The sequence below is a fragment of the Saccharomycodes ludwigii genome, chromosome VI (assembly GCF_020623625.1).
Source record: "Saccharomycodes ludwigii strain NBRC 1722 chromosome VI, whole genome shotgun sequence".
NCBI lineage: Eukaryota > Fungi > Ascomycota > Saccharomycetes > Saccharomycodales > Saccharomycodaceae > Saccharomycodes > Saccharomycodes ludwigii.
The window spans coordinates 309,630-332,207 of record NC_060205.1 but is presented as its reverse complement, the minus strand read 5'-3'; the positions used below and the strand labels follow the sequence as shown (position 1 = coordinate 332,207).

The following is a 22,578-nucleotide window of genomic DNA, read 5'->3' as shown; positions in this document are numbered from 1 at the left end:
TTATGCTATTATACAATAAAATATATTATTATTAATTCAGTCATCCATGGTTAACAATTGTTTCTTCAAATTCATAACATCCTCCTTTAAAGTATCTCTTTCCTGCTTTATAATAAACAATTCAGCCTTTAAGTCTCTGACTTTTAATTTCAAAGCATTTCCCTTACCGGTGTTGTTGCTGTTGTTTAAACTACTCATGCTTGTGTTGGTGAAATCAGAATCTTCTTGGACTGAAGTATCTCCATTTCCTATTCTATCACCATTGTTGATATTACCGCCATCAAATTCATACTCCTCTATTTGCTCCTTTAATCTTTTATTTTCCTCTTTCAATTTATACATTTCCTGTTGACTTAAAGTTAATGCTTTACTAGTACTCTCAACACTATTTAAACTGTTTTGATAACTTTGCTTATAATTATTTAACTCTTGTGAGGATCTAGTCAATTGAGTACCTAAAGTTTCATTTTCCAGCTGTAAATTTTTGTTAGCCTGTTTTAAATTTTCGCAGACATCGTTTAAATTCCAGGAAATTAATAAAGAATCTAATTTCAAAGAATAATCTGCAACTTGATTATTCCAATTAGATTCAAATTTCTTAACATCTAAGAGTTCATTATTCAGCAATTCATTCTTACGTTGCAACTCTTCATAATCAGTTTCCAACAATTCGTTAGAATGTCTAATTTCTAGCATTTCCTCATTTTTACGTATCAGTAATTGACTCTGGTCATCTACAATTTTCTTTAAAGTGGCAATTTGCTCAACCAGCACAGCAGTGTCCTCAGAAGAAATGTTGTTGTGAGATGGGTTGGATTTTAACTGTTGGTTTTCAAATTCCAATTGCTTGATTTTATCGCTAGCCAACTTAGCACTTTGTTTTGTTTCCAGCTTCAATTGTTGTAATTCTTCGACTATTTCAGCCAAAAATTTATTATCAATACCGTTTTCTTTCTGAACAATCCCAACAGTACTGTTCTCTTTAATAGGAGTAAGAGTAGTGACGGAGGCTGTGGTATTAATATTCGGGGTAGTTGGCATGGCAACTGTCATTGGACTAGACCAGGATTCTTTACGCACTTGTCCTTTAGAGGGCGAGTTACCCAGTGTTGCTGTTTGTAATTCAGTTATTGCAGATAAAGAAGAAGGGGTCATATGCCCATCTTCTCCTGTTGTTTCTGTGGTTTCTTCTTCTTCTTCTTCTTCCTCTTCTTTTTCTTCTTCTTGTTCATCTGTTGCCCTTGGTTTTATAGTAGTCTTAGTCTTAGAAAACATTGTTTCTTCTTTTTCTTTTTCTTTTTCTTTTTCTTTCTCTTTTTCTTTTTCTTTTTCTTCTTCACCATCCTCTTGTTCTTCTTTTTTTAAGCCAACATCATTTTCTTGTTCGGTACCTTTATTAGATGAAGCATTACTAACATCAGTGTTAATGTTGCCCACAATTTTGTTAGTACTGTTGTTATTGTTTGCAATAACAGTGGAAACGCCTGATCCAGACGTATCAAGTTGCAATTGTGACGTCCTTAAGTTACTGCTATTACGTCCACTCGTCACAGTACTCGTATCATCATTATATGTGTCAAAAAAGTCGCTGGTACCTCTGGATTTTTCGTTGGTTAATAATATACCACTATTAGTTTTGCTACTATTATCAACACTGATTGTATCTTCCTGTTGATTATTAGTATTAGTAGCATTTGGGGCACTTTTGATAGTACTATCATTATTATCATGAACAACGCCATTTGGTGTGTCTAAGGGAGTATTGGTGCCACTAGCAGTGGAACCAGTCGGAGTTTGGTTGTTAATTATTTGATTAATAGGAGTTCTTTCGTTATTAGCATTACTCTTGTTACTACCGTTAATAATATTATCATCCAAGTTCGTTTTGACTGGCGTACTAGTAGCAGCATTCAAAACCGGTATAATGGTACTTCCAGCATTTGTATTGTTTTCATCAATCTTTTTCTTTTGTTGTGGTGTTAGTATATCGCCTTGAACAACTTCCGGTGAGGCAATAGGCGTGCTAACATTTACACCAACAGTGGGTACATTATTAGTTGCAGTAGCAATAGCAATATCAGTACCATTGTTACTACTACTATTACCACCATTATTACCACCATTCTTATTATTATTATTATTATTGATATTGTTCGTACTATCATTATTAACACTGTTAAGGGTACTAGCTGTAGTATTGACATTGCTCGTATTAAATACACCAGGACACCATTCAGACAATTTGCTCAAATCCAAAATATATAGCAAAGTCCCAACACCCAAATCATGATCACTACTATGGTAATTGTTCTCTCCTACATTAGCATAATCAAATTTATCACCACCCATAATTAATAACTTATTGTTTTTCAAAACAGTAATTGAATGCCCACTCCTTGGTTGAGGAATATTTCTTAGAAATTTAGGTAATTTGAACCACGTAAAAGTGTTCATATTCAAGAAATAAACATCGTTGGAATAAACATCGTTTTCATCTTTACCGCCAACAATGCACATCAAATCTTTATACATAACAGCAGCATGTTCTTGCAAGGGTGGTGGTTTTGAATCTGAATCGTGTTTTGTATTAACCAGTTCCCAAGTATTCGCAAAGGGATCATACATAAAAACTTCATTTAAAAGTCCTTGAGCTGTATCACCGCCAAAAACCCATAACTTGTGGTCGTATGTAACCATGGTATGATTGGTGATTGGTGGTGGAATAAACCCGCTGGAGGAACCTGTGGCCTGTGGCTTTAAAAATTCCCAATGAGAGTCGGGCCTTCTAAAGGAGGACAAGTCAAAAACGCACAAGTCATTGAAATATGTGTCATCAAATTGACCACCAAAAACATATAGTTTAGTTTTCATTTGGGTATTAGGCGTACCCACGATAACACAAATTTTATGGCCGTATCTACCCAAGGGTCTGGGACCAACTGGGTGAGGAATGGTCCATTTATTAGAATTAATATTAAATAAATAGATATCATCGTCCATCATTCCTTTATCGTTTGTTTTATGAGTATCTCCACCAAATATAACAAAAGCGTTCCCACATAAAGTGGCTGCATGCCCAACTCTGGGTGGTGGAGTAGTATCGCTTATATCTACTGTATTACTGGTAAAACTAGTGTAAGTGTTGTTCCCGTCTGTATGGTGTGCAGTTAATATCCAAGTATCACCATACACACTTTGATCATGTAAACCTCCAATAACATAGATCTCATCATTAACTATCATGGTTGAAGCAACGTGTCTATACCTAGGAAATGGAGAAACACCTAATTTGACTCTAGACCATGGTGTGTACGTTGAGTGTGTATTGCTATTGCTAGTAGAAGAATTGGATGAGGTTAATGAGATGTTTCTTTGTGCAGGAATATTATCGCTATTATAAGCTAGGTTGTTATTGTTACCGTTTACCGCTTTTTGATAAAATGGTGATCTTTCTGTTAGCTTTGAAGAAGCAATAGAGATGTTCTTCTTGTTGTTTTTGTTATTTTTATTTATATTGGAGGCATACGGTTGTTGTGTCATATCAGGAATTGCCGGAGGGCTATTAGTGGTGTTTATAGCATTTTTGTTATTATTATTATTATTCATAATCGGTGTTGAATTCAGGGGGGTAACATTTGGTTTAGCACCGTTATGTTTTTTATTGTTATTACCACTAGTAGTGGTAGTAGCAGGGCTGGTAAAGCTACCTGGAACAGCAGCAGCACTAGTATTAGTAGTACCCCCACTGCCTCCAGAAACTTTTCTGAACCCCGATCGAATAACATTCAGGCCACCACTTGCATTGTTGTTGGTGTTAGATGTACTTGTATTATTATTTTTAGTAAAACTGGTGGTGTTATTATTATTAAAATTGTGCTCATTATTCAGATCACTTTCATTATTGTTATTGCTGTGATGTCCATCTACTAAATTACTTGCAAATTGTGCAAAATGTGATTTTTTTTTACCGCCAAACTTAAAGGGTGCCATAACTTTAATTTATTTGCGTGTTTCTAATATTATATAGTCTCTTTGCTAGTATATTTTATTACAAGAGATATTTGCTGCTTCTTTGTGGTGTACAATTGAGATTATGTTTAAAGATGATAATTAAAATGGACCTTCTCTTGTCTATACATAACACCGATGATCTCTAGGAAGAAAGAAACAAGAAGATAAAAGGAAAGAAAGAAAGCAAGAAAGAAAGAAAGAAAAAAGGAAAAAAAAAAAGCTAAATTAAAATTATAAAGGGTAATAGCAAGACAAATAAACAACAACCCAAAAAGGAAAAGGTGGTGAAAATAACTGTTCTTTGTTGTAAAAGAATAAAAAAGGAAAAGAAAAAGAAAAAAAGAAAAAAGAAAAAGAAAAAAAAATTTGAAATATTTTCGGGATCTTAAAACCTAAGCTTTGTACGCGATTGTTGACAAGAGACAACAAAACTATAATGCACTCTATTTTCTATCATGTTTAATTAAATAAGACCCTTCTAACCGCAACCTGATAATAATTCTTAATAATTCTCAATAAATAAATAGAGAACAGTTTGGCAATAATCATAACATAACTTGATAATAAGCGTTTCTAAATATAAGTATTTGTGTCTCGCACTCAAAACACTGGTAGTTTTACTGTGCAATTCTTTTAAAAATAAAAAGTACAAAAATAAAACCAAAAATAAAACCAAAAATAAAACCAAAAATAAAACCAAAAATAAAACCAAAAATAAAACCAAAAATACAATCGCCCTATATACCCGGCCCAGCAGATTGATATTTCCTCGATAATCATCTAAATGACATTTTACCTTTTACTAACTGTAACCAATTCTAGATAAATATTTTAAAAGCTGGATAGCTTATGAGTTTGCACTATCTTTTTGCAAATGGTTAAATATAGTTATCTCTCCCTATGAACTGGTGTTCGGCTTAACCATGTAGATCATTTTTGCAAGCAGAAAAACCAAAAGATATCACAGGAAAAAAAGATAAAATATTTCACCAGCTTATTGCGTGTAAACAATACAAAATACTGTCTCAAAAAAAAAAAAAAAAAAAAAAAGTAAAAATAATTACAACATATTTAGTCCTAACAGAAGTGGTTTTTCTATAATAAATGAATTAATATAATATTAAATTATAAAAAATAAGAATCCATCAGATATCAGTATTATATATAAATATGTAATGCTTCATCATATAAATGCTCAACGTTTTATGATAACAAACTCTGGTTCATTATAATCAACGTCTAGATCGAAAATAGCTTTTACACACCAATTCCACTCGACTATTAACACCTTGTTATTTTTATTACCATCATTACGACATAATTTACTATAATATTTCGCCTGTGATGACTTGGTTACAATAAAAATATAATCAGGTACATATTCATCAGCGTCTTTACTCATAACCAACTTCCTGTTTTTGGTACCAGTATTTCCAGTTTCAAACATTTTAATGTTTTTAATTAAATCTTTAAACTTAGTCTTATTATTTGACACATTAGTTACCGGTTTGACTTGTTGTACACCATTGTTTTTCAAAATATTTCCTATCGTATTTACACCACCTGGGATATCCTGTGAGATATGGACATTTATAAAATTACATCTCTCAAATATCTTATGATTTTTCAAAGCTGTTTTTTCCCTAATTAAATCCATATCCATCTCAGGTATAAAATAGTCTTCAGGTTTAGGGAAAATTATGACATTTTGTTCAATATCTCCATTAAGAATCTGTGGAAGCGAACTCCTTTCAAGTATTTCCAAAACTTTATTGATAAACTGTGGTAATAGGCAATATTTTAATGGTTGAAATCCAAAACTTTTCAAAAACTTAGCAGTCCTTAGTTTTTTAGGTGCAATTATGGCATTTAACTTTTTATTGCAAACACTACTGTCATTGGTATCTATATCATCAATTATTTCTATGCCTATTTTCTGCAGCATTTGTATTTCCAGATCACTGACGTGTTTATCTTTTTTAGTACCGGTAACTAATGCTTTTATATCATATATTTTTTTGCCATTTTTCTTGGTACCATTAGTCAAATACTGTTTTTCGCCTGATACACCAATTTTATTTTCAGTTAACATGTTTTCTATGCTTTTCAATTTTTTATGCAAATTATCTCTTTCTTCCTTCTCGTGAGGCGTTAATAATAAAACATCAGATGCCTTTCTTTTGTTGCCTGCTGTCATTCCGCCTTTATTATGAGCACTATTACCGCTGGAGTAAGACATTTGCTTCTGAAATGCATTTAAATTTTCAATATCCGTATGTAATTTTTGAAATGCCTTTGTTTTTGCTTTGCGAGAAGATGAAGTCACTTCCACAGAGATCGGTGACGAGGACGGTACGGAGGTGGTAATAATGGCTTGTTTATCTGTTGGCTGTACAGCATTAGTTGAATTTGTTGGTGGCGTTTGTATCTGTTTTAGTAATGTTACATGGCCACTTACGTTGAAATCATTGGTGGACTCAAGGGTTGGAACAGTTAAATCAAAAGTTTCAGCATTATTCGGCAATGCTTTATCCTCTATATTTACTAAATCTCTTTGTTGACCCTCTTCAACCTTGATTTCGTCTTTTGTGAATATTTCCTTTGTATCCGAATTTTCTGTATCTTTTTTGCTTCTAATTTCATTATAGGCAGCGGTATCAACAAACTTATTTTCAGAGTTATAAGTTTCGTTTTTTTTATCAACAGCTATATCTTCCATGCTGTTATCATTAATATTATTACTATTATTATTATTACTATTATTATTATTATCATTATTATTATTATCATTACCATTATTATTATTATTATTATTATCATTATTATCATTATTATTATTATTATTATTATTATTATTATTATTATTATTATCATTATTCTTATCACTATTATTATCATTATCACTATTATTATCTAATGAGACTACCTCTGGTAAAGGTAATCCTGTATTGGTGCTAGCGTTTTCAAAAGTAGAATCATCGTTACTAATAGAATCCCAACAAGGTTTTGCCCCTAATTGTCCTGGATACACAGAATTCCCAATACCAGCATCCCCGACTTCTAATGGAATTTTTCGGAAATATGGATCAGAATCGTATTGCAAAAATTCACCACATAAATAGGATTTTTCTAGCCAATAATGATTAACTACGGGAATATTCCAGGTCTCACTTCTTGCTGTTTCATATTTCAACCCAACTGGTAGCCTAGATATTAAAACAGTATTTTTTCTAGAAAAATCACCTGTAATTTCTCCCTGCATTACGTTGACTAGCATAGATAGATAAAATCTTTGTTGTCCTATGTAGTTCGAATAGCAAGCGACAACTTTTTTGTCAAAAGTGTTAGATATCGGTTTAAATGGCTGATATAATAAATTATCTGTTGGTGGTCTGAACTCATTTATTTTTAACATATAAAATATCCACCATATATTTCCAATATTAGAGTATTCTTGTTGATCGTTTTGTGGATAATCCTTAGCAAAAGTGGAATACCCAATGTAACAATCGTGAAATTTATGGTTATCAGAAACAATTCCACCACAATGTGTTAGTAATTTTTTAAAAAACTTATAAAATTGTGGATGTAACTGCAAATCAAAAGAAATTTTAAAAGCTTGTCGCTCGAATATTGAGGATTCAAAATTATACTCTAAATTATCAATAATAGTCCAACATTTTTCTGGGACCGCGAAAATAGAATTGGTATTTACACTATTATCGCTCACATCATCGATATCCATGCTACCAGAAATATCTTTTATTTTTATTAAATGTTGCTCCTCGTCAACCAATTGTAAAGATTTAAAGCAATGTAGAAGCCATGTGGGGTAGACATACTTTATATTACTGATAATATTATTTTTAGTGTTTGTGTCTCTTTTTGTAGTTTCAACAGCCATGATCGAAGGATCATTTTCATTTAATGCAATGATATGAGTGACTCTAGTGGACAAAAAATCAATGGTAAACCCACCTAAATAGTTGATAATTATTTGTATAAGAAAACTCTCGTGATTATTAAAGGCTTGATGAGATACATAGATCTGCGTATTTTTTAAAATATGGATTGGATCTGGTGAATATCCAATAGGTCTTAAAAATTTTTTTGTTAATTCACATGATTTACACCATTCTGGTTTCGCCACTGGTATTAACAATTGGCATGTAGCTAGTTTGTAGAAGGGGAAATTAGTATGTGGTGAGATAATACAACTTATATTGCCACCATATTGGGAAATGAATTGTTCGGAAGTTTTTGGGAAATCTTTGTTTTCATTTTTGTCAGCCGAGCCAACAATATCTATTATTTTATATTTGGTTAATCCAGTCTTAATAAAAACTGGTATTAGTATTTCTTCAATCGAATATGAATGATCATTTATAATTAAAAATTCTAAACCTTGGAATATGGTATCGCAGCCCTTAATCTGGTTGATCATCTGATGAACTTCAGTTGTTATTACACGTAGTTATTATTATAGCTTTCTTAATTCTTATTTTCATTTCATTTCAATATTAACGTTAGGTGTATTTGTAAACAAGTGTTATTTTCAGTCACCAAGTAATGATATTTTAATATTAGAACAAAAAAATGAAAATAAAAAAGAAAATAAAAAAAATAAATAAATAATAAAATTTACGCGTTTCGTTTGATTATTTGCTCAAATCCGAATCAAAATCTTCGGACTGGTATAATGAACGCAGGTACTTCGATTGAAAACTTTTTCTTTTTTTTTTTTTTTTTTTTTTTGCTAAGGCTTTAATACTGAGAAAGGGTTTTAAGTTTGGCGGCTAATTTTTATCGCAAATTAAGTTGTATAAATATACTTTTTTAACAATTGGTAATTTTTAAATAAAAAAAGAAATCCTCATCTCTTGTCACCGACAGCAAATCATTATGAGTTTAACGGTAGATAGTGTCCAGTTATATCAATACAAAGTAACGAACCATACTAATAATACTATACGAAAAAAACTATATGTATGTAAAATGGTTGGTTTGAATTTGGGTATATTGAATGACAAAGAAATTGAAGAACAAGTAAAAACGCTATTGTATGATTACAAAAATAGCCCCTTGTACAATAGTAAAAGATGTAAAAATGGCAATGATGGTTCGAAATTTGGAACCATTATTCCGGTAGAAAAAAGTTGTAATGATATGAATAACACTATATTCAATTTTGAGATGAGTGAAGTCATTTTAGCTAATCCTCAATTTAACATAAAGTATTGGATAAATTTGTTTGATAATATTATATTTTTCAATGATAATAATGATAATAATGCATATAAAGATGGCTCTATATATTATCAAAGTAACTATTTTGTTACTAATACGCCAATTTTTACAAATAGCGCTACTGGTTGTGGTGATGATAGTAACACCGGAAACGGTATAATTTCAAAAGAAAAGCTAAATTTTTTATATTCAAATAAGTTTTTATTGGATCCGTCTCCGGTAAATCAAAACAGTTTTATTTCTGATAATAAAGTCCAAGATATTCCTTATGGCAATACAAACATAGAAAATAAACAAACAAAACTATTAGAATATTTTCTTAGAAAAGAAGGTGTTATTTTAGATGAGGAAGGCAATGGAAATAATAATAATAATAAACAAAAGGCACTGTTAATGCAGGATTATATTTTACAAATTATGTGCAACTTCAAAAATATCGGAGAAGTCATTGCTTCACTTACAGATTAATAAATTATTGTTAACTCCCAAGAATTTTTTTTTTTTTTTTTTTTCTTTTTCTTTTTTAAATAATTAAAATGCACGTGGGTCAATAGAATGTTTAATCGTTTATTATTTTTTTTTTTTTTTTCTTTTTTTTTCCTTTTCCTTTTAATTTTATTAATTTTTATCATTTTATATGAACTGACATATCTAATATGATAATTTATTAAAGTTAGTAAATTAAATCAAATAAATAAATAAATAAATAAATAAATAAATAAGAGCATAAACTATTAGTTTAGACTTTTGTAAATAAAATAAAATCAATTAAGCTAGTAAAGTTTTTAGTTATTATATCTTCACTACTTTATCAACTAATAATTTAAGGGCGACAAAGGCAAAATAAAAAATAACTATTATTGTATATTTTAACAACGCTACTTATTGATACGAAGTTCCGAAATACCACAATCCCGGCAAGTATCAATCCACACAACCAAAAATATAAAGAAGCCAAAATTAGCATCAACAATTTAACTTAATAATAATAATAATAATAATTAAAATAAAATAAAATAAATTTTTACTTCATTTGTCTAACTATTATAGCCTTATTCCACCAGTCTGGCTAACAATAAAAAAATAAAAAAAAAGAAATAGCAATATACATTGTAATATTATTCCCATATATACACCTCATATAAAATGAAGTTTGGAAAATATTTAGAAGCCAGACAATTAGAATTGTCCGAATATAATGGCTATTTTATAAACTACAAAGCTTTAAAGAAATTGATCAAACAACTATCGTTATCTTCGTCCATCCAAACAGTAAATGACACTAACAATAATAAATACTGCGCAATAACGCCTATTACACCAGATAATTCTGTTCCAGCTTATAAGATATTGCAAACGAATAAGTCCTCGTTTTTTTTTAGATTAGAAAGAGAATTGGAAAAAGTCAATGAATACTACTTAGAAAGAGAGGCCTATTTGAAAGTCCAGTTTAATACGGTAAAAACCAAATCTGAGGAATATCAAATAAAGGGTAAGTTAAGTTCCAAATCAACCACTTCGTTCAAAAAGTTATTCGAAGCTTTAAAAAGATATCAAAGAGATTTGGACCATTTAGAACAGTACGTTGAATTAAATAGAACTGGTTTTTCCAAAGTTTTAAAAAAATGGGACAAAAGATCACATTCTCACACAAAAGATTTTTATTTGGCTACAGTAGTCTCCGTGCAGCCAATCTTTAATAGAAATGAACTCTCCTTTTTAAATGATCAATCTTTATCATTATTAATGGAACTAGATGAAATTAGAGATATTGAACTTCCTACAGACTTTTCGCCACCTACGACATATGCTTCAATTAATAGTTCGTCAAGAAAAAAAATGTATACTTCTTTTTCCAATATTGCTCGTCCATCTACCCCTGGTTCTGCAGTTGCTGCTGCAGTTGCTGCTGTGACTAGTAACAATAGCAGTAGCGATGCTCCAAGTATATGTGGTGGTAGTAGTATTAGTAGTAATGGGATGAAGTCAAGATTCAGTAGTGAGCCAATTAGTAATACTCGTGTAAGTGCAGTGAGTGCTATGTTAGATAATACTACTGCCGTACCTGATACGAATGCTCCTACTGTTGCTACTACTACTACTACTAATAATAATAATAATAATAATAATAACATGGTCATCACAAACTCTATTGATATTGACCTAGATATTGAATTAGAAATTGAAAGCTGGGTTGGAGAAATTGAAACTACTTGCCAATTAAAAGATGAAGCTCCAAAATTAAATTTGTTAAAACAATTTCCAGAAAAAGTTATATTGTTTATTAATGAGGATTTAAACCCCAAATATTCTAATAATAGTCTGTGTATATCAAGCCATTCAGATATTTCTCCGGATCATACTAATAAAAACAATATAAATACTACGTTGGATAACAAAACACTCAATAATAACAACATAATGCTGAACATCTCCGAAAACATACAGTCATACAAACACTCGCATATAAATATAGCTTCTGCCATAAGAACGGCATTGACAAAATTGTTTGTATTATTGATTGGTAGTAACAAAGTAAATGATAAATATCTACAAACTTTTTTACATGCCTGCGGCTCAGACAAAATAGATTTTTTATTTGTGGACGATGAGGATACTTGGGTTTTCACAAAAAGAAATATGTTTCACGATGCTGCATCGTGTGTGGAATTTGATCGTTCTTTTATACTGCAAGAAGCGTTATCGCTATATTCTAAAAATGATCTATTAAGACCAAAATTCATAAGGTTCTTGAATATTCAGGATTTTAATGGTTGTACCCCACTACATTATGCATGTGAGTTGGGTAAAATAGATTTTGTTGAATTGCTTTTAAATTCACAATATGTTAAAGAGTCACTAGATCTGATAGATAAGAATTCCAGAACGCCTTTAATATTATGCATTGTAAACAATCAACCATTAGTTACTAAGGCCATATTAACCAGCACCAGCACTAATCCATTCCCTGTTATTGATGAGGACACTAAGCTACAATTATCTCCATTGAATGTTGCGTGTATCTATAAAAATTATGAAATCACCAAAATTATTTTAGATATAATGGGGAATGTTGATCTTTCTACCTATCAAGACACACAAGGCTATATGCCACTTCATTTGGCTGCTGAAAATGGTGCTGATAGCAAATTGCTCAAAGTTTTAGTTGAGCATGGTGCTGACCCGAATGCTTTAGATGGGTTTAACAAATGGACACCGCTACTGTACGCAGCTCAAAAAGGTCATCCAGAAACTGTTAGAGCATTGATTGAGGAATGTCATGCGGATGTCACTGTTAAAGACGAAAAAGATCTGTCGCCCATTTTTTATGCGTGTTGGGAAGGGCATGTTGATGTGATGAATGTTTTGATTAAATACATATATTCCACCTTGAGGAAATCTTCCGTTGATAGTACGCAAAGTATCACAGCAGATACTATGAGTACTAGTATTGGCAACCACGATACTACTATGGCCGCTTCTGTTAAAAATGCTAGCAACAATGGCAGTATTAAGGGTATTTTACCATCTGGTGAGTGCGCTTCTTCTGCAGAGCTATTGCAACCTCAACAAATGGAGATGGTTGATGATTCAATGGATTTGCTTGATTTGGATGGAATACCAGATTTTTCCTTGCCTCCACCCATAATACCGTTAAGAAAATATGGTCACAATTTTTTGGAAAAGAAAATTTTTCTAAGGTTGCGTTTTAAAACGAATTTGAAATCTATTGAGTTGAATAAGGAGGATTGCATGGTTTCGCCATCTTCATTGGGAAGAATAACGTTAACTTCTAATATACTAGACATTATTTCGAGGAATATTAGCCTACCAATTGGACCGGATGATGATGGGGAGGTTGTTTTTCAAATCAAAGATTTAGACCAGTTTGTGATTGATTTTGAAATTTATCCTGCTAGTGGTACGAGAATGATTGCCAAAACCATTATGACATCTGGTATGTTACACAACAATATTTCACCTGCCACAAATCAGGGGCATGCTGTCTTGCCCTTATTAGATTCAAGGTTGAAGTTGGTTGGCCAACTAATGTTTGATTTCCAGATCATCACGCCTTTTAATAAAGTTACCATGGAAGTCACCAAATACGACACTTATTGGAAGTCTACTGCAGATGGTGGTGATATTACGTTATCTTCGTTAATGGGCAGGTATTTAACTGTTTTGGTGACAATATTAAATGATGGTACTATTATTAGTGCTCCTAAACTAACAATTGAGGATAAAAATAATGGGTGTGAGTTATTACTATTGGATTTATCCCAAAAGCAAGTTGAATTATTAACGGGAAAATCGTTGAACGACACAACGGGCATGAATTATGATATCAAACAATTTATTTCGACTAATTATGTTTTGTTTGATAAGTTATTAGACTCGTTGCCAACAAATGTTAAGTTAGACATAAAAGTTGCATTTCCCACATTAGGTGAAATTGAAGCTGTTCCTGTGAAACTATCGTCACCGTTTGTGAATATTGATAAATTTGTTGATGCTATTTTAAACGTTCTATTTCATCATGCACAAAAGTTGAAGGAATCCGGTTCTAAAAGAGAGATGGTATTTTCATCCTCAAATCATAATATATGTTCGATTTTAAACTGGAAACAGCCTATTTTCCCCGTGATTTTCAACATGAATACGATTTATAAGTATAACAGTGATATTGCCGAATTTACCGTTGACTCGCAAAATCATCTAAGACATCTTGCATTGAAAAAAGATTTTAATACTACATACAAGGAAGATTTCAATTACACATCAATTAAAGATATTGTCAATTTTGCAAGGAGTAATAATTTGTTGGGTGTTGTTATACCATGTGATTTGCTTTATACCTGTGAACAATTAATCCACAAAATATCTTCTTCTGGATTATTGCTAATTGGTAGAGGCAATGATGAACATGATATAGCACATTTAAAAATCAATGGTTTAAAAACGGATAGTGAGTTGGTGTTTGAAGAAAGTGTTTTATAATGTATAACAATCACTTAATATATATATATAAGTATATTTTATTTTTATTGTTGTAATGGTAACAAGAAATGAATATTTATATATCTACGCATATTGTTTTTAGCAATATAAGTAATAATTTATTCCACATTAGCTAAGAATTCTTGGCGAACAGTGTCATTGCAAGAAACATCCACGGGCAGTTTATCATCCTTATCTCTAATAGTCTTATAGTCAGCATCATATTCAGTGACTAGTAAAATAGCAACAGCAACATTACCCTCTGCCAAAGCATGATGTAACGGTGTCCATCCATCAACGGTATCTTTCAAATTGATGGGACTTTGATGGTCGCATAACAATTTAACCATATTGATAGAGTTTGGTACACAACAGGCCCTGTGTAATGGGATTTGACCCTTTGCATCTTTGATACTAACGGATGCTTTTAGTACTGTAATTAAATATGAAGCCAGTTCTATATTGTTTTTAGAAGCTACCAAATGTAAACCGGTGACTCTATTATATTTTGTTTGTTGGTTGACATTAGGTTTATTGTCTAAAGTATTGAAGAGCAACTTTACGATATTTAAATCACCAACAGAGCAAGCTACGTGGAAAGGATTCCAACCAGAACCATCATACAAATCATCAATATCCAAATCAACTTGATTAAACTTTCTAATTAATGCTTCAACCGCATACAGGTGTTTGTATGAAATGGCCCAATGGATGGGTGTGCGTTGGTCATTATCTTCACTCTTTAAAATCTGCTTTATTTTTTTTTTATCCTGGACATCTAGTAAAAGTTCTTTTAATAAGGGTAGATCACCATCTATACAAGCTTTATGAACTGGATATTCGTCTAACATTATTAGGGTTAATACTTTATTTCTACTTTTAGTATTATTCTTTTTGTTGTTGTTGTTGTTTAAATGTGAGATGAATACAAGACGGACCTAAAAAAAAAAAAAAAATGCGAATTTATGAATAAATTTAAAAAAGCAAAATCAAAAATAAAAATAAGGGCTAAAAAGAGAAGTACAAAAACTAAGCTCTTTTTGTCTCTTTTTTTTAACCCTTTAAAGCTTATATATTTTTTCTTTTTTTTCTAAATTTAATAACTTAACCTTGATATCAGACCCCCATCTATAGTTCAAACCGCTTGTATTTTCCTTACTATTAACTATTCTATGGCAAGGGATTAATAATGCCAATTTATTAGCGCCACACGCTGTTCCCACAGCTCGATAAGCTCTTGGGCAGTTAATTTCTTTAGAAATGTCCTTGTATGTTGCTGTAGTACCTGTAGATACATTCTCAAGTTGTCTCCAAACTTTTTTTTGAAAATTCGTTCCAAATATTAAATCAAAGGCAAAATTATTGGAATTTAAGTTGGAACTACCAATTTTTTCGACAAAAGAACAACACAGTTTCATAATTTTATCGTCTTGTTGAAGTTTGTCAATGATATAAGTTGTTGGATTGGTACTTTTTTTTTTCATTAATTTTTTAAAATCACTTCTACAAATTTCCCATAAATCCTCTTCATTATTGTCTAAAGATATATACACAAATCTTAGAGTTTTTGAATTAAGTATAAACAATATTTTGTTGAAAATGGAGGTCCCTAGAACTATCCCAGTCAAGTGTACCACTTTATTTTTTGTGTTGTTGTTATTAGTAGTATGTTCATGATTTTTTCCTTTTAAATACGCACCCATCAGTTAGTTATTAATTTTCTTGTTAATATATGCACTTTGTTTGAATTGGTTATGTATAAAACAATTACTTTTTTCGAATATTTTTTTTTTTTTTTTTTTTTCGAATATTTTTTTTTTTTTTTTTTTTTGAAAAAAAATCTAGTTGATATTATTGATTAATTTATTTTACTTGCGTGCAGTTTCTTATCATAATTTTTGAGTTATATACTTAAGTTACGTTTATCAAAAGGTGTAAGAATAATATAAGTTAAACGTGTTAGACGCAATGTAATATATCTTAAATTTAAAATGTCTCTGTTTGAGTTTTTTATATGTTTATATACAACACATATATCTATCTCTATGTCATATAAGGTAAAATAAAATAAAAATATAAAAAAAAAAAAAGGAAAAAAAAAGATCACTATAATATGTTTTTGTTTGTTTTCTTTCTTAAATTGATTGAATGCATTATAATAAAGATAAAATACCGATAAAAAGTATTGTTAATGCTCCATTTAAATTATTGATATAACCATCGTTGGATGAAGAAACTGTAACAGCTTTTTTGGTGGTGCTATTAGAGATACTGCTAGCGGAAGAACTCTTAGGTTTGGTAGTTAATGTAGTAGTAGTTGGTACAGAGGTAGAATCCTGACTGGAAGACGAATCAATACTGGAAGAAAGTGAGGAATAGCTGAGTTCACTAGTGAAGATATAACTAGCGGTTGAGCTGTTAATAATTGTAGAAGAACTAGTAAAAGAAGAATTAGTAAAAGAAAACACTGAGGAAGAAGCAGGGACTGAATCAGAGGCAGATGTAGAGGTAAAGACTGAAGAAGAAGCAGGGACTGAATCAGAGGTAGAAGCAGAGACAGATGTAGTGGCAGATGTAGTGGCAGTGCCATTACTAGATGAGCTAACAGTAGAATTAGATACCAATGTATTGAAAGCCTCGACGGCTTCTTCATATCTTCCATACACTGCTCCATCAGAAGCAACGATAGATTCCCAATTTCCCGTCTGATCACTATAACTGTATGTGGACCCGGTAGAATAATCAGAAACAGTCATGCTCTTAACAAACATGTAAAATGGCAAATCAGTATAATCGGTTTCACCTCCAGCCCATTCTATAGTACCACTTGGGTTAGTAGGATCTCCACCGGCCCACAAACCAATATATATAGCCATTGGAGATTGTGGATAGCCCTCATTACTCGTATTTAAAAGGGTTCTAACGGTTTGGCCATCTACCGACCAGACTGTTTTGTCCATATCCCAATCAATGCCATAAGTATGGAAGGTGTCACATGGATTACTAACGGTATGAAATTCACCTCTATCATATGTAGTAACATTTCCCTTACTGAAATAATTTGATTGAAATTGCGTACTGTCACCACCTAACCATTCAATATCGATTTCATCCAAATCATCACTTTGCAAATAAAAACTGGATACAATACCTTGGCCATTGGCACATTTAAATTCAATTTCCAGTCTGCCATACATGATATAAAAATTAGATTTTAAACCGGGATTATCGAATCTTTTATTCATTGTCATTTTCATACCATCTTCTTCGCTATATGTGATTTCTCCTGTAGAGGTATAATTGGAGAAAAATGAAGATTGTTCGGAAAAAGTGTCCACATAACTTGTAGCTAATGCTTTATTTGGGGAACAAGCAGCGGTGGCTGATAATGGATTGCATGCGCTTGAGGTTGCATGTACATTATTGAAGAATGCTGATAATAATAAAAATATTGGTAGTAAAAATAATTTAGGTGCTGGCATATTATGTTAATGGGTCATAAGTAACATTAAAGTACTCAGTTTATTTAATTTTTTATATGTGTATAATTTAATTTTTTATATGTGTATAATTTAATTTTTTTATATGTGTATAATTCAGTTTTTTATATGTGTATATTTAGGTAATGGTGGGGATCTGAGGGAGGAAAAGAGAAGAGAGAGAGAATTAAGATTGCTAAAAGAACATCTTTTCTATTCTGTTATATACTTATATAGTGCGAGAATTGGTTGGTTGGAAAAGAAAGAGGAAAAAAGAAAGGAAATGAAAAGATATTTTTGTTTCTTTTTAACAAAAAGTTAAATACTTAGAATAAGAATAGTAGTAAGCTGTGTTATGCTGACATCTTTCCCTTTCTTGTATGTACTGCAGCGTCACAAAAGAAAGAAAGAAAAAGAGGGCTAAATATGCTGCGTTTTAAAAGTTTAGAATTAGTTTCAAGTAATATTTTTAGTAGACAAAGCCAAATTCTAACAGGAACGGTTGAGAAAAATAAATAAAAAAAAAAAAAAAGCCGGGCGGGTTAAAAAGTGCGATAATAATAATAATAATAATAATAAAGATAAAAATAGAAATAAAATAAAGCTAAGCTAAGCCCAGCATCATATTAATAGTATTGATAATAACTGTAAAATTAAAATAAAAATAGTAAAAACCCCACCAGCTGTACCTGCTATTTTTGGCAACAACAAAAAAGAATGATAATAACCATCTAAATCATAAATAAATCTTGTAAAGCTGAATCAGTTTTGTTCGTAAATCTACAATCTGCCTACTTTTTTTTTCTTCTTCTGTTAAAAAAAAATAATCTTTAAAATGTCAAATTCTTCAATTTCGCAAAAAGCTTCAATTGATTCTTGGTTGGTAAATAACAAAGTATCTTTTAGTCCGATAAATTAACGGACATCGTACTTTGCGTGCTTAAAAAACAAAAAGAAAAAGAAAAAGAAAAAGAAAAAAAGGGGCAAAGGGGTGGAGGGTCATAGCCACTGATTGTTGTTGTTGTTGTTGTTGTTGTTTTATTTTTTTGTTCTTCCTCTCCTGCTTTTTGTTATTGTTTATTAACCAAAAGCTATCCTTATTTATTTTACAAAGCCACCACAAATCCCATTTATCTCAAAATATATAATAATAATAGTCAAGAAAGAATAAAAGAAGGAACATCATTAATGTCTGAGCCTACCCCACCCTTCAAGGTAATCTCTGTTTATCCTTATACCTCAGATTATGAAGACGACTTGCACTTCGATAAAGATGTTGTAATTACTGTTGAAACAATTGAAGATGACGAATGGTATTTTGGTACCTATACCGATTCCAATGGTAATAATAATGAGGGTATTTTCCCTAAATCCTTTGTTCAAATATTTACTGGTACTAATAAAGTAGAACAACCAAGAACTACTGAAGAAGCACAAGTCATTGATGAACCACACATCGCTGAGGAATCACACATCACTGAGGAATCACAAGTTATCGAGGAACCACACATCACTGAGGAATCACATATCACTGAGGAACCACAAGTTATCGAGGAACAACATGTTCCTCATAAAAATAACCATAACCCATTCTTAAGAAACACTGCTGGCTCTAATACTTCTAGCAGCACCGCTTCTAATGAATATCGGAAAAGTTTCATTCCAGATATTCCTAAAAACTTTAAATTACCAACCTTTAATGAAGAAGATTCTGAAATTAAAAATAGTCAGGTTAAACAAATTTCTGCCAATGAATTGCCTAAACAGTCATTAGCCGATAAAATTCAATCTATAAAGAGGCACCAAACCGAAGATGAGTTTGGGACTAGTAATAATAATGATAAATCTAACAATGCAGTTAATAATGATGGTACTGGATCTGCAAATGGATCTAATATTGAGGCCAATAGTGAATCTAAAATGTCTTTGAAGGAGAGAATTGCTATGTTACAAGCACAACAAAAACTACAATTGTTAAAAGAACAGGAATTATTAAATAAACAACAGCAAGAGCAACAACAGCAAGAGCAACAACAGCAAGAGCAACAACAGCAGGGAGGGACAGACCCATCTGAAGTGATTACTGGTGGTGAAACCGTACAAAAAGAAATTGATGGTGAAGATGAGGGAGACCAACGTACTTTAGAAATATCAGATGTTAAAATCCAACCAAAAGTACAAGATACTATACCACCACCAATCCCTCAAAATGGCTCCGCTTCTATTCCTGACAACTCTCAAAATATTGAACGGGAGCAATCGGCTGTTGAAGGGAACCCCGAAAGTGTTACTCAAGACTCTGATGCAAAGGAAAGTTTTGAAGAAAAAGAACCAGAAACAGAGCAAGGGCAGAAACAGACTGAAGAAAATGAAGAGGAAGCTCGCCTTACAGCCTTGCGGGAAAGAATGGCTAAATTGGCTGGGGCTGGAAGATTTGGACTAGGTGCTGGAAATGCTTTTAATCCCTTTGGTATGCCGATGCCTTCCGCTAAACCTACGAAGCCAAATACTAATTATGTTAGCAATAATACTAGACAAAAAGATGATGATGAAATGACCTCTTTGCCTCAAGCAATTCCAGTCATGCCATTTGCCGATCCAACTGCGTTAAATTTATTAAGCAAAAAGAAAACACAAGAGCAAGTAGAAAGTAAAACAAAATCTGATGAGAAAGAACAGGAAATTAATGAAGATGAACCTGAGACACCAACAATGAGTGAAACTTCGGGCCATGAATATAAAAAGTTATTGGGTGGTGTTAATCCACATGTTCAAAAGGGCATGCCTTCAAATACGATCAACCCATTAGATACACCTGGTGAGGAAGCTGATGTCGAGGAGAATATAATTTTGGATAGAAAACAATCTAATTTATCTGCTTCTGAAGTTGTTTCACAAAAGAATATCCCCGGCTTAGCTTCTGGTACTGTTGATACAGATGGAATAAGTGAAACACTTGATCCTCTCTTTGCCTCTACAAAAATTGGGGATGCACAAGAAGCTGCAGCACCAGCCGTTTCTCATATGATGGATGAAGTACCAACTAATACTATCCAGGAATCTACCGGATATATTTCCTCTTCTGAAGGTGGTGTAACTTCTGAGGGTATGGCAAATGTACCTCTGAATAATTTTTCTAATTCCGGTGCACCACCGATCCCAAATACAAACAAAACTTCAGATAATCCTGACACTTCAATGAGTGGGACTGAAGAAGAGGATGATGAATTTTATGATTCAAGCGAAATTGCATCCAAGCATAAGGATTCGAATATTTCCGCAAAACAACATTTTAATTCACCACCAACGTCAAATGTAAATACTGAACAGGCTCAAACAACTGGGGCTGCACCACCACCTCCTCCTCCTCCCCCTTCGCATCGATTAAGTTCTACTGCCGGATCTATGTCATTTGCTCACTCTAAGGCACCACCACCTCCTCCTCCAGTTCCATCGCATGCACCAGTTCCGCCAACCTTTACAGAAAGTCAGCACGTTCCTGCAGTACCTGCTGTCCAGACCAAAGCATCAGAAGTTGTTGCACCACCTATTCCATCGGGTATTCCGCCACCACCAGTTCCATCACATGCACCAGTTCCACCAACTTCGACAGAAAACCAACAACTTCCTGCAGCACCTTCTATCCAGACCAAAGCACCGGAAGTTGTTGCACCACCTATTCCATCGGGTATTCCACCACCACCAGTCCCATCACATGCACCAGTTCCACCAACCTTTACAGAAAGTCAGAACGTTCCTGCAGTACCTGCTGTCCAAACTAAAGCACCAGAAGCTGTTCCTCCGCTACCAGTTCCAACTTCACCCTCTGGTGCAGCACCACCAATTCCAGTAAATGTGCAACAATCTCCAATTAAGCGTTCTTCGACCGTTGAATCGTATCCCCTATCTGCCAAGAGCGGGGATACACCATGTTGTGCTTATGATCCAAGTGATAATTCACAATGGTGGATGCGTGGTGAATTGCCCGAAACTTGCATTAAAGGCAGCAAATTTAAACATATTTATGAAGTTCAAGATATTAAAGTGAAAAAGAGATTGGGTGAAATATGGAGATTGAGAGACTATTACATTTTATTTGAAGATTTTTCGCAGTTACAGCTATCTTTTGTATTTACTGGAGACTCCTCTAAAAGACCATTATTTACTCAAAAATTTATACCTTACCAAAACGATTTGAGCAAGCTTGAAGAGCTTGGAAAAACTAGCAATATTCAAATTTTCCAAAAAACTGTTGGGCTTTTGAATCAACCTATTAGTGAGGGTACTATGGTTACTAAAGTTTTGTCTTCGTTATTAAATGATTTTGCACTAATTCCAACGATTGGTAAACGGACTTTTGGTATCTGTGTTTTCCGTTATTCCCCAGAATCCGCTGCTAACAATCACTTTAATGAACAGGATTTGAGTAGAGTTAAGCCGGGTGATATTATAGTGTTAAGAAAAGCTAAATTTCAACACAAACGTCTTGTTCATAGTTCAAGCACGAAAGAGGTAGGTGAAAACAACACTTTATTTAGTGCTATTGTTACTGAATACGATTTTTCTAAAAACAAATTTAGAGTTATTGAAGATAAAGGTGGAAAGGTTGTTCAAAATAGTTACAAATTGGCTGATATGAAGAGTGGTAAATTAAGAGTTTTTAGGGCTGTCCCGAGAAGCTTTGTTGGTTGGTAATTACTATACATGTGTTTCCAAATTTTTTTTTTTTTTTTTTTTTTATTCTGACTTTAATTGTAATTTGTCTTTTAAGTATACTTTATTTTTTCTAATTATTATGAAATATTTTTTAGATTTTATTCTTTGTTTGCTTCTCTTTTTT

The 22,578-nt window shown here is 32.3% G+C and overlaps 7 protein-coding genes across 7 annotated transcripts; 3 read left to right on the top strand and 4 right to left on the bottom strand.

Moving 5' to 3' along the window:
- Positions 1 to 36: 36 nt before the first annotated feature.
- Positions 37 to 3,990, bottom strand: SCDLUD_004540 (uncharacterized protein; the record flags this gene model as incomplete). Its single annotated transcript, XM_046079570.1, has 1 exon — positions 37 to 3,990. One exon carries the CDS (start codon positions 3,988 to 3,990, stop codon positions 37 to 39), a length of 3,954 nt encoding a protein of 1,317 aa, XP_045933047.1.
- A 1,216-nt stretch (positions 3,991 to 5,206) lies between these two features.
- RTT107 (Rtt107p) lies at positions 5,207 to 8,455 on the bottom strand (the record flags this gene model as incomplete). The annotated part of the gene is made up of 1 exon (XM_046079569.1): positions 5,207 to 8,455. One exon carries the CDS (start codon positions 8,453 to 8,455, stop codon positions 5,207 to 5,209), a length of 3,249 nt encoding a protein of 1,082 aa, XP_045933046.1.
- A 551-nt stretch (positions 8,456 to 9,006) lies between these two features.
- SCDLUD_004538 (uncharacterized protein) lies at positions 9,007 to 9,726 on the top strand (the record flags this gene model as incomplete). The annotated part of the gene is made up of 1 exon (XM_046076785.1): positions 9,007 to 9,726. The coding sequence occupies one exon, from the start codon at positions 9,007 to 9,009 to the stop codon at positions 9,724 to 9,726; it is 720 nt and encodes a 239-aa protein (XP_045933045.1).
- A 678-nt stretch (positions 9,727 to 10,404) lies between these two features.
- PHO81 (Pho81p) lies at positions 10,405 to 14,259 on the top strand (the record flags this gene model as incomplete). The annotated part of the gene is made up of 1 exon (XM_046079568.1): positions 10,405 to 14,259. The coding sequence occupies one exon, from the start codon at positions 10,405 to 10,407 to the stop codon at positions 14,257 to 14,259; it is 3,855 nt and encodes a 1,284-aa protein (XP_045933044.1).
- A 119-nt stretch (positions 14,260 to 14,378) lies between these two features.
- NAS6 (Nas6p) lies at positions 14,379 to 15,962 on the bottom strand (the record flags this gene model as incomplete). The annotated part of the gene is made up of 2 exons (XM_046079567.1): positions 14,379 to 15,197; positions 15,369 to 15,962. 2 exons carry the CDS (start codon positions 15,960 to 15,962, stop codon positions 14,379 to 14,381), a joined length of 1,413 nt encoding a protein of 470 aa, XP_045933043.1.
- Positions 15,963 to 16,412: 450 nt separating this feature from the next.
- CRH1 (transglycosylase) lies at positions 16,413 to 17,741 on the bottom strand (the record flags this gene model as incomplete). Its single annotated transcript, XM_046079566.1, has 1 exon — positions 16,413 to 17,741. One exon carries the CDS (start codon positions 17,739 to 17,741, stop codon positions 16,413 to 16,415), a length of 1,329 nt encoding a protein of 442 aa, XP_045933042.1.
- A 1,185-nt stretch (positions 17,742 to 18,926) lies between these two features.
- On the top strand, positions 18,927 to 22,433 carry BBC1 (Bbc1p; the record flags this gene model as incomplete). Its single annotated transcript, XM_046079565.1, has 1 exon — positions 18,927 to 22,433. One exon carries the CDS (start codon positions 18,927 to 18,929, stop codon positions 22,431 to 22,433), a length of 3,507 nt encoding a protein of 1,168 aa, XP_045933041.1.
- Between the last annotated feature and the right edge of the window lie 145 nt (positions 22,434 to 22,578).